General features: G+C 34.8%; 1 protein-coding gene across 1 annotated transcript in view; it reads left to right on the top strand.

Annotated features, from left to right (window-relative positions):
* Positions 1-12929, top strand: part of LOC150106685 (uncharacterized) — a 250285-nt gene that overhangs the window by 199352 nt on the left and 38004 nt on the right. The window contains exon 8 of the mRNA XM_090392633.1: positions 9539-9698. Within this exon, the coding sequence (XP_090248759.1) occupies positions 9539-9698 (160 nt within the window). The remainder of the gene's footprint in view (positions 1-9538; positions 9699-12929) is intronic.

Raw genomic sequence — 12929 nt, 5'->3', positions numbered from 1 at the left:
ACGGTATACTCCAGGGTGGGCCAGCGTAGGAAGTGGATCCTTGGATGAGCTGAGTTGATCCCAAAAATTGTTGGAATAAGTGAAGCATTGTTGAATGAGGATGATATCTTGACACATACAAATGGAAGGGTATAGTGCTTTTCCTAATGATAGATTGGACAAGAAGGGAGGTAAGGGATGCTACTGATGATGGCAGGGGAATTTTGTCCTTATAAGCTCGAAATGGAAGAGAGAAATAGTGGCAATGGTTTTGAGGCAGAGGTTGACAGGAAGAGATATTTTGTTGGATTTTGTTTTGTTGGTCGATTGGTAGAGCCTTTGCTACTAATGGCTCAGTTAAGTAAGTTTGAGCGCGGTTAGTAGTTGGAAGGGGACCAATCGTTCGATGCTGTTGGCACACTCTCCCTCGATGAGTCTTTGGACTCCCTGGAGGTGTCAAATAATAATAACAATAATAATTTTGCTATAACTCAGAGAATGTTGAAGGTGGCAATTAAGAAATGCATAAACAATCAAAAGCATTCTAAAAATTGAGGAAACTTGAGTAAAAACTTTATTATTGTAGAATTTTTGTCTAAGTATCATAGGGGTGCTTAAGGGTCAAAACTGTATAACCAAGAGGTGACCTAGAGATAGCCTTTAAAGGAATGCAGAGAACTGACCAGGACTTCTGACCTAATGTCCAATCCTCACCTTCCTGTGGTGCACCCTATTGGATATCTACCTGGATACTGAACGAACGAGGATGGGCTGGCAATTTGGGATTTCATTGACCAAATTGTATTCTTATTGGCTTAAACCACAATATAAAATGATGGTACAACATGGCAGAATTTCATGCCAGCTGGAGCGTTGCCTCTTAAGGAAATTAGGACAAACAGCAAAAAGTCAGCTACTGGAACAAATGCTAAACGACACTCCAACTCAACATCACCAGAGTTCAAGATTGGTACTATCAACATAAGAAGCTGAAGCCTGAATGGCAAAGAAATGGAGCTAGCAGAGGAATTAGATAAGTACCAGATTGACATAATAGGGGTGACTGAAACAAAAAAGACAAAAACTGGTGAGATCTTTCTGAGCAATAAATACAAAATAGTATATTTCACCAATGACAATCAAGGAAAAGAAGGAGTAGCCCTAATATTCAACACTAAATACAAGGATAATCTTCTTGAATGGCAGGCCATATCAAGTAGAGTGATGTGGGTAAATATCAGAATCAGGAGCTGGACAATGAGATTTATTTGTGCCTATGTTGCATGAAAGATTCTACCAAGATAGAAGTGGAGGAATTTTTTTGAGTCTTTAGAGAAAGCAACTGACACAATGAAAATTGAAAAGTTCATTCTTGTTGGGGAACTAAATAGAGGAGTAGGAAATGATTGTCAGACATACAAAAATATTTTGGGAAACTCTGGAGAAAAGAGCAAAGCTAATAATAATAATGGCAAATGCCTGTTGGATTTCTGCTCAGGACATGGACTGTTTATTACTAACATCATGTTCCAACATAAAAATGTGCACAAATTCACATGGAGAGAAGAGGCAAGGAATAACAAAAGTTCAGTGGGAAACATCACTATCAACAATAGCGATGTTTTTCCCACTGGTGCAGGACACTAGACCCTACAGAGGATTTGAAATTGGAAGTGATAACAATTTAGCCTTGAGCAGGATAAAATTGAATTTCATATTTATCTTTATAGGTTTATCATATTTATAGTTGTATGGTGTCAATGTAAGAAAGTTTTAAAGCAAATAAAAGTTGAGCAGATCTCAGATGTGAACTGTAGAATAAAATACACAAACATTATTCAAGAAAAAATGAAGGAGTTTGAGAACAGAAACCAAACCTTGGAGATTCAGTGGCAAGCCCTGAAGTAAACATTGATTGATTCAGCCAGAGAGGCATGTGGTGAGGTTGTCTGTAAGGATAGAAAAATCAGAACTCCAATGTGGACACAGGAAGTTAAAGAGGCAGTGAGGGAAAAGAAGAAAGCATATCAAAAGTTTCTGGCAAATAAGTCAGCTTGTGCTCTTAGAGAATACAGAGACAAATGTAAGAAAGCTAAACACTGCGTAAAACTAGTTAAACAAAAGTCATGGGAGGACTTTGGCAAGAACATAGATAAAATATCAAGAAGGTGGCAAAATATTTTGGAGGTTGTTGAAGAAGCTTAGGAATGGAGCAAAGAGTACTGTAAAAGGAGTTACAGATGATAAAGGTGACATGAAAATGGGAGAAAAAGATATCCTTGAAGTATGGAGTAATTACTTCGAGAAATTGTTAAATGAAACAAGCACCGATAGCACAGTGGTAAAAAACACTCAACAGGCATACAGTCAGGAATACATATCCATACTTGAAGTAGAAAAAGCCATCAAAGGCTTGAAATGTGGAAAGGCAGCAGGAGTAGATGATATTCGACCAGAAATGCTGAAGTATGGTGGTATAAAAGTCTCTCAGTGGCTGCACTGCATAGTTCAGAAGGCCTGGACAGAGGAACGAATTCCCGATGATTGGAGTAGAGCTCTCATAGTACCCATATATAAAAAGGAAATAAAACTGAATGTGAGAATTACAGAGGTATTTCTCTGCTGAGTGTTTTTGGGTAAGATTTATGCAAGTATACTTGATAAATGGTTGAGGATTGTGGAATGGAAGCTTGATGAAGAACAAGCTGGATTCATGCCAAATAGAAGCTGCAGGATGAGATTTTCACTTTACCACAAATAGTTGAAAATCATGGGAACCTAACAAAGATCTGTATTTAAGATTTGTAGAGCTCGAAATGGCATATGACAAGGTGCCGAGAGAGAGAGAGAAGCTATTCAAAATGCTACCATTATATGGTGTCAATGGGCATTACTTAGTCTTTATTTTAGTTGTATGTTGGCAGTTAGAATTGAAGGAAGTACATGAAGATGGTTTAATGTTAAATCTGGTGTCAGACAAGGATGTACATTATCTCCCCCTCCTCGTTATTCATTATCTATATGGATCACATTATGAAGGAAATTAGTATTAAACTGATATCAAAATTGGAGATGTTAATCTCAGCTCTTTGCTTTATGCCATCAGTACCCAACCAGTGGTATGCGTATCCCAGGGGGGTACATGCTGGGCCATTCACTGGTACACGAAAAATAATCAGTAATGGTGGAAAAAACAATCATTTCCCCTATTTTAGTTAGGCACTGAACAAAAGTGTCAGTATTTAAAAACTGCTATTTTAAAAATAAGGGGTACAATTTATAGAAATGGGTTTAAAAGGGATACACAAGTTGAAAACGTTCGGGAACCACTGCTTTATGCAGATGATGTTATATTTCTAAATAAATCTGGTATAAGTCTGCAAGATTGTCTGACTAAATTGAATAACTGTTTTAATAGATATGGTATGAAGGTTAAGCAGTAACAAGACAAAGAAAACAGGCAGAAGCATTGAAAATATCAACTGCATTGCAAATGGAGAACCTATAGAACAAGTAAAACATTTCAGCTACTTAGGCATGATTTTTAATGAAGATGGTAAATGAAATATGGAAATAAACAACAGAATCAACAAAGCTTATACGGTAGGAAGTCAACTGAATAAATTTATATGGAATAAGAGAGAAATTAGTCAAAACACTAAATTAGCTTTATACAAGACAGTGTTGAAACCAGTTTTAACTTATGGATCTGACAGCTGGGTTAGAAATAAAACACTTCATCAAAGACTAGAGACCACAGATTTTGAGAGGCCTGAAAAAGATTAGAAGTGTGAACAGATGGCATCAATGGCAATATGATATCAGGAAAGAACTTGACATTGTTAGCATCCAGGAATGTGTTAGAAGAGCTAATCTCAGGTAGTATGGTCACTTAAAGAGAATGGGAGAGGAAAGATTAGCAAAACAAGTGTTCTCTGCCCATTCGGCAGGAAAAAGACCCAGAGGAAGACCAAGATATAGGTGGATTGATACAGTAAAAAGTGCCTTGGAAGATAGAAATATAAGATCTGATAATGTTGGAGTCTTGACAGGTAACAGTCTGATTTGAAGGAAAATTGTAGATAGGAAGTTAATAATGATGTAAGTTTCATGTAGTACTATCATATCCTTGAGGGTACATGTCAGGAATTTGGTGATGTATCAAAGGGTCACAGAACGACAACTAAACAATAATATACAATTCTAAAAAGCTCCACCTATGGTAACTAAGTAAGGTCAATGATTTCCTAACTTATTAAAAAAAAAAAAAATATATATATACATATACACACACACACATAAACAAAATAGAGTTAGGAAAGATTAGCAGGTTTAAAAGTACTATCATTCACAAAGGGGGTTAGATATAGACATCAGATCTGTTTAAGTTAGAACACTGAACTAAAGTTTCACATGCTTCTTTATAAAATTCTACTGTAATAAAGTTTTTTACATGAGTTTTCCTTTGCTTTTAGAATTATTTTGATTATACCAACTTACGGTATTTCATTGTTAAAACAATCATAATTAATTTGGGCTAGTGAACAAGGGAAGGTCGATTTTAATTATTACAGTATAGTTTGGAATGAAGAAATAATAGCAATTGGGAATGAGGAAAATTAATTTCTTGAGTTCTTGAGAGATAACTATCTCAAGCAATATGTAAAGGAAGGCAGACGAGGATCAAGAATTTTAGATCTGGTTATTTCATCAGAGGATGTGATTGTGACTGGGGTTTCACACTGCCTTCCAGTTGGTGGAAGTGATCAGTTGAATTGTGACTAGCCATATGAAGACCTGTGAGGAAAGGATATATGTGAAATTACAAGCCTAGTGATTATGAAAAGTTTAGGAGACAGCTTGGAGCTTTAACATGAAATGAGGAGTGGAGCACAAATGGAATAAATGCTGCTTAGGAACTGACGAAGGATACTTAACAGCATCAGTGTATGAATGTATTCTGAAGGTCAAAAGGCTCAATAAAGTAGGTGTCAAATGGATGTATGATGGGATTAAGCATGAATCTGAAAGAAGCACTTTGGAGGCAGCACAAGATGAATAATGGTAATAATCAGTTGCAACAGTTGGTAAGCAAAAAGTGCATTATGAGCAGAAATTAGCAAATTAGTCGAAGAAAAATCCTCATGATTTTTTTTCAGCATGTGGCAAGTAGAAAGAAGAATGATTATGATAAGATGATGTTAATTGATGAAAATGGGAGATTGGTAACCGCTGCAGAGGACATAGTTGAGGTGTTCAGTGAGCAGTTCATCTGGGTGTTTCATCCTCAGGACAAAATCAGAGGCTCAGGTATAGAGAATGAAATGAGAGAGGAATTAATGGCAAGTGAGCTAGAGGTATATTACGATAATAATAATAAATTTAGTTTAATCCTTTATCCCAGTGAGTGCAAACAAAGTTTGCACCTTTGCTATGAGTTGCCTGGTGTTGTACTACTTACCAAGGTAAGATAGTACAACACTATATTCAGTCCTGAAGATATTTTCAGGTGCAAACTTTGTTTGCACTCACTGGGATAAAGGATTAAATTAAATTTATTATAGTCTAACCTAGTGAAAAATAAACTTTCAACAAGGTATATGAGGAGTTAAGTAATTAGATTTCAAGACAATAGGACTTGATGATGTATCACTACATGTCTTAATAGAATGTTCCAGAGAGGTGGTATCAGCCTTGGCCTACCTACTTAACAAGTCTTACAACAGCACAAGTCCCCAAGGATTGGAAGGAAGGAAGGAAATATTGTTCCATTTCACAAAGGTGGTGATGAGGCTTAAGACTATAAATTATAGGCCTATATCTGGAGTTGTAGTTAAGATATTGGAGAGGTTGGTGAGCTGGATACAAAAGTGGGTTGATAACAGCAGTATTTTCTGTGCTCGTCAGCATGGGTTCGTTAAAGGAAGGTTGTGTTTTACCAATTATGTACTATAACAAGGCGATGAATGTATTCAACAAGAGAGAGATGCACATACACTACAAGATAGTAACTAAATTGAAGTAGAAGGGATTGGATGCAGATTAGTGAGTTGGATAGACAACTGACTCTCAGATATCAGTATTCAGGAAGAGGAAAGTCACAGAGCCAGGGTTCTGTTTTAGGACCATTTCTCTAATTTATATATTAATGATATTGGGATGGATTTAACTGGTGGTATACAACTGTTTGCAGATAATGATATAAAACTGGCCATGCTAGAGGCTTAATGGAGTGAAACAGCATTGAGGAAAGATTAAGAATATTAATTAATTCTTCTAATATTTTGTCGGTCACTGAGACATCATTAGGGAGTACAATATGAGACTTGTAACAAACACAGGCACAAAGGAAACACAAGGCTAAGTGAAGCACATGGACAAAAGACTGGAGTCCTCACCAAGTGGGGGAACTCTTTGTTGTTGGCCTGGGATGTAAACTGGGATCTCGAAGCATTAGCATACATCATATACTAATATACTGAGTATAAAGTGCCCTGTTCCTACCCTTCCCCCTTCCAAAGTCAGACTCTGCAACAAGCTGGTTGGGGTTTCCCATAGTCCATAATCATAGCAGACCCTGCACCAAGCAGGATAAAAACGCTTTAAAGAGAAGGAAGAAGTTTTTGATGTGGCTCGAAAATCGTGCAGAGATTGTATTTCTTTAAGACTAGCTATTTTTTTTTTTTTTCTTTTTTTTTGACATACCTCAGACATAGAGGATAATGAATGATAGCATTACTAAAATCTTTCTGAAGAGAAGGTCAAGGATTGGGGGAAGAATTTATTATTATTTATTTATTTTTGTTACTTTGGAAACTGCAGCCATTATATAAGCATGTGTGGTGTATATGATTATGTTCTACTGCAAGTTTTTGAAAGTCGGATGTTCCTGCAAGTTAACCTGCTATGGTAGATTCAATATGCCTGACGTCATCGCTGCCGCTTGACCTTACGATTTGGATGGAATTCAGTACTAATCCAGCTTAACTCCTACTAATCTTTTACCAACAAGTCTAAAATGCAGGTGCATACTGGCAGCAAATTTTTCTTTTATATTTTAGCATTTTATTAAGCACATTATTTCTTTATAAATTCAACAAAAAAAAAAAAAAAAAAAAAAACTGGAAAATCTTTAGCGAAAATTCTTTTGAAAAATTAATTTCTTGCGAGATTTTACAGTAGATCAGCCAACATCTGAACACACAAAAAATACATCTGTGGTCGACATGACCACAGACATTAATGTCAGTCAGGCCTTTCAGATCATGCTTTAGATACAGCTCATAGAATCAATTGGAAAAAGACCACCATTCTCCATCACATGTTTTATTTATTTATTCTTATGGAGTTTCCTCCCTTTTTCTCCCCCGTCCCTATTGGGGCGAGTTGAGCCCCTCATGGGGGATTAGGTATTTTTGGCTGTAGATCCGTGTGTGTGTGTGTGTTTTCACTGGGTTATTGCGGGATGAAAAATGCCAGATTCCTCACGTCTTCGACAGGAATCGAACCTGGGACACTCCTTCCCCAGTCATATGGTTGCGAAGCACACAGCCACTAGGCTAACCGCATGGACTCCATCACAGTAAGTTTAGAAGCAAGAGACTATTTTTGGAATCTGCAGCTGCTCAGAAATCAGCCTAATTTAAATAAATATGATTGTATTAAACTTTCCAAAATATGAGAAACACTAATACTTCAAGATCCCAATTTACATCCTAGGCTGCGAACAGATGCCCACAGAGGGCATCCCACCTAGTTAGGACTCGAGTCTTTTGTCCATTAGTTTCAATGATTTTTGTGTTGTGTGTTACAAGTCTCTTATTGTATTCCCTGATAATATCTCAGTGACTGGGACAAAATATTGGAAGAATTAAATAATATTTTTAATCCTTTCTCAGTGCTGTTTCATTCCATTAAGCCAGAGAAACATAAGTTTCTTCCAGCGCTTAAGCCTTAACATATGGATGCAAATCTGGGAGTGATGAGAAATCAAGCAGATGTGGCCATACAGGAGGCTGTGAATAGATTGTATGAGTGGGCAACAGTATGGAACTGTCAATTCAGTGTTGCAGAGTGTAAGGTTCTGAAATTTGGTAAGCAACAATGGGATAATGGGATGTAAATTATACACTTGGTGAGGAAAATTTGGAAGATGTTGAGGAGACAAGAGACCATGGAGGGGTATGGACAAGGATCTGAAGTTCAGAGGCCACATTGCACTAGTCTTGAAGTCATCAGATTAGGTTATGGCAATGGGGTCCAGAGAAGACTGGCTAAGGTGGTAAGTGTTTTTTTTTTTTTTTTTTTTTTTTTTTTTTATATATGTGGGATATGAAGACAGATGGAGGGAATGCAGTTTGCAAAGTCTTGTGAATAGGAGGAAGAGAGAGAGAATATGATTGAGACTTTTAAGTTGGTAAAGGATTGTTAACAGATTAACAGAAAAAATACTTCATAGAATGGGAAAAGGGGTATATATAAGGGGACATCTTTGGAAGATGTATGAAGGTGTAAGCAGGGGAGCATAAGGATCAGGTGCTTTGCATGGAGAGTGGTTTGGTGAGTGGAATGGATTGCCTGACATTATGGTAAATGTGGATATAGTGAATGAGCTTAAAGCATTTGATGGGTTTCATTTGTAACAGGGTGTACTTCTCACAATGAGTTTTTTGGCTCCATGGAGGTGTGGTGTTAATAATATGCGTAGTCTGTACATGAAATAAAAAATAGCCAGAAAACTTCAGCAGTGTAACTTTATAATTCCTCCAACAAGAAAGAGGGGGTAGGGGTGCAACTGATGTATGCCAGCTCCATATATCCTCCCTCTTTCTAATTGAAGGCAACAATTATAATGTTGACTGATTGACTGCCAAATTTACAGTTGTTTTTTTTTCTCATTTGAATGGTAAAAAACAGTTCATTATGAAGATTTCAACCAAGCAACAATTTAAGATAATATTTCAAAATGTAAATGTTAATTCTGGATTTTTATTTTTATAATTTCATACTCTTTTGGCTGTCTTCTTTTTTATGTTTCCCATTATTGTTTGCATTTGTACTTTTTACTGTTGTCATTCCTTTGCATTCAATCATCAATGTATGATTTCCTACCATTTCCTTTGTTGTTTCATGCAGTTTCCTTGTTCTATTTCTCCTTTTTTTTTTAGTTTTAAAATTGACCTGGTTTTTCCTTTATGCTATTTTGTTTTCTAGTTTTACTACAAAACAAAAAAATTTATGCAGTACTTCTCATAGGATTACTCTTAGCAGCTATATTTTTTTTATGTGGATTGCAACATCATTTCTGAGGACATTCAGTTTGTTATCATGAAGGTTTGTGCTTTTACTATTTGTAATAGTGAGCTTAAAAAATGGCATTCTGTTCTTAGGTCAGGTCTTTTCTGTAATTTGTTATAGTGCATCATTTAATAATATGTTATGTAATAAATAACAAAAATATAATCTACAAGCTAATAAGATATTGAGGCAATTTTTCTGATTTATGTTTACATTGATTCTTTCCTTTTTTTTTTTTTTTTAATGGATATTTTCCCCTTAGAATATTGAAGCTCACTACTGTTTAGCAGTATGTTATGAGAATGGTTTAGGGGTATCACCAGATCTTGCTAAAGCAGCTGAATTTTATAGTTATGCTGCTAATAAAGGAAATGAGAGAGCACAGTATAATCTTGCAATATTCCACGAAGAAGGACTTGGTGGTAAAGTATTGTTTGCTTAGTCTTGACCACAATTTGTTGTAATGATATTTTATTTATGAAAGAAGATATCACAAATCTTCCTTTTGGGATCATAAATTTTTTGGAAAAAAAAAAAAAAATGCATTAAATGAATATCTCATGATTTTCTACCAAGTAGGCAAAATATATTTGCCTTTGAAATGTGTATAAAGTTTTGAATGTAATCAAGAGCTTATTCTGCCTTTTGAATCTTTAATAGTTATCTTTTATTAGTGCTTTAATTAGAAATAAATTATAAATGATAAATATCCATTACACTGGCCTGACATTTTTTTTTTAATTGTTGGTGCTCACAGATACCAGGAACAAATAAAAAACCATAGTAACAGCTCATATTTGAAAATTATGTATTTTTTATAAGTAAATTTTTGATTGGTATGTAAAAAACATTAAAACAAAGGTCTAAAGGGGTTCAACTTGCATTGAAAATTATTTAAAAAAAAAAGATAATAATCATTGTTAAATACCAAGTAGGAGAACAGTATTTGTCAAACTTTAAAACTTTCAAAAGTGATCAAAAATTTACAGAACAAACTTTTGGTATTACACTCTTACTTATTTTCCCGTTTAGTATACAATAATTATAAATATTTATTTTCCTTTTAGGTTCCTTTCTTCAGTGATTTCCACCCTGATGGAGCACTCACTTATGAAAAAAAATATAACTTTCAAATATGAGCTGCTGTGGTTTTTTGCTTTTTAATAAACACCAATAGTTTGAAATAGCTGTTAAGTTAATGCAACTATATAAAGAAGCACTAATAAAATATGACTATATGTATACCCTTGGGCAGAGTTGTCTTTTAGGAGATCATATATAAATCATACAATGCTCTTAGATGGGGAAGAGCATGCATGTTTTGTAATATTGGGAGGATGCTAAGAATATGTAGCCTAGCAAAAAGTTCTCTCTAATTTTTCAAAATATATTTCTCATACTTTTTGGTGAATCTGCACATGATATACAAGCATAGCCTACATTCCATACACACACACACACACACACATACAGTAGGCACTGCTTATTATGATCACTTTGGGACAGTTGCTTTTCAATAACAATAACTGGCTGATAACATTAAGCAAACGATATAAAAAATTACATCATGTATTTCAGTTTATTGTAACTTTTTAGTAAGCAACAAAATAAAATTTATTTTAAAAACTTATCTAGTGTTGTCTGTCATATCTTTGAATATAATAGTTCATGAATAAATTGCTCATGCTTGTAATGCCTTTCAAAGTTTGTTGCTCTATGTTGCACACCCCAACGAAGTATTCATAGAGCTTCTAAAATTTGTTCTTCTATACTTGTATTAGGTTCACTTTCTTCTATTAGTTTAAAGTTCTCATCGGAAGCAGCTTGACATATTTCCTACACTGTCATTGTAGCCAACACTCAACATTGTTATCAATATCCAACCAATTTTCAAATATTCAATTTTCTAATTTTGACATACCATCTGGTGTTTATCAAAAATTTCATTTGTAAGATATTCAAATTCTTTGGAAGAAGGAGCTTCAGAGTTTGTCTTAAAAAATCCACATTTTTGGAAGCAGTTTACAATAGCTTTCTCTGAGACTTGCTTCAATGACATTGCTACCAAATGCAACGCATCAAGAAGGGAAATCTTTATAGCAATTGCACTTGCATCAGATTGGTCTTTTATATAATCAAGTTCAACGATAATTCTTGCACAAACTTCCCTATGATAATAAGCTTTAAAAGCTCATATGATGCCTTGGTCACATGGTTGAATTAATGATGTAGTGTTTGAAGGCAAGAAAATTACTTTGATGTTCTTTAACGATAAATTGTATGTGTGTGCAGTATACAGTTGTCTACTAACAAGACAATTTTTCGCTTTAATTTAAGATCCCACTTAACTAACCAATTGTTGAAAATGTCATTAGTCATCCAAGCATTTGGACTAGATCAGTAGTCAACAGGATTTTTACTTTCATTTTATACAAATTATGGACTATACAACCATGTTATAAATAATTATTTTAATTTCCCAATGTTTCGACCTTCATATGAAGGTCATCATCTGGAGTATACACATACACACACACACACACACACACATATATATATATATATATATATATATATATATACAGAGACAAGCTAAATTACATTTCACACTGTATGCTGAAGAGAAATGATTTGATCAACGGTTATTCTACTAGCCTGACCTCTAGTGAAAATAAAATAAAATTATAATAAATAAATGAGATAAAATAAATTAACTACATCAAAGCTATATTCTGTTTAAGACAACATCAGAGAAATGTGCTTTCATATAGATAGTTTTGTTACAGTAAAAATGATGCCCTAATTTAATGATATCTTAAATCTAATACAATATAACAATTGTTGTATTAGATTTAAGATTCTGGATTACTTATGGTCCTATTTTTAAGGACAATGTTTATCTGAATTACCTATGGTCCTATTTATAATGGTGGGCTGTGCCTTCAGCTCACCTTTATTCCCCACCCCCCTTCATTGCTAACTTTTACATGGAACATTTTGAGCAATGTGCTCTAGATTCCTCTCCTTTAAAACCCAAAGTCTGGCTTAGATATATTGATGATGTTTTTGCAATCTGGCCCCATGGCTGACAGACATTAGACACTTTCCTCAGGTCTAAATCCTAAATCCTAAACACCTCACATAAACAAACAACACAAACAATTCACAATTGAGATTGAAAAGCAGAACACACCTCTATTTCTAGATACACTTGTCACATGTCTTTCTTCTGGCAGTCTTTCCTTTACTGTTTACCAGAAACCAACACATACTGGCCAGTATAAACTCCTACCACCACCACCACCCAACACAAAAACTAGAGGGTCATTAATACACTAAAAAACAGGGCTTTGAAGATTTGCTCCAATGAACAAGCACTTAAAGATGAATTAAAAGTTATCAACAATACCTTCCTAAAAATGGTTACAGCCAAAATACTATCAACAAAAATTCTGTACAAGAGCTCACTTAAAAACAAAAATAAACAAGACTACAATCAAACTGTAACCATTCCATACATTAAAGGGATATCAGATAAAATAAACAGAATACTACAAAAATACAACCTTAAAGACACCTTTAAACTTCCAGAAAAATTAAAGAACTTTCTCAACTCATCCAAGGATCCATTCCCTCCGCTGGCCCATCCTGGA

The sequence above is a fragment of the Typopeltis vanoorti genome, chromosome 5 (assembly GCF_054136105.1).
Source record: "Typopeltis vanoorti isolate ZY-2024b chromosome 5, IOZ_Tvanoo_1.0, whole genome shotgun sequence".
Taxonomy (NCBI): Eukaryota; Metazoa; Arthropoda; class Arachnida; order Uropygi; family Thelyphonidae; genus Typopeltis; species Typopeltis vanoorti.
This window is presented reverse-complemented; position numbering and strand designations above follow the sequence as displayed.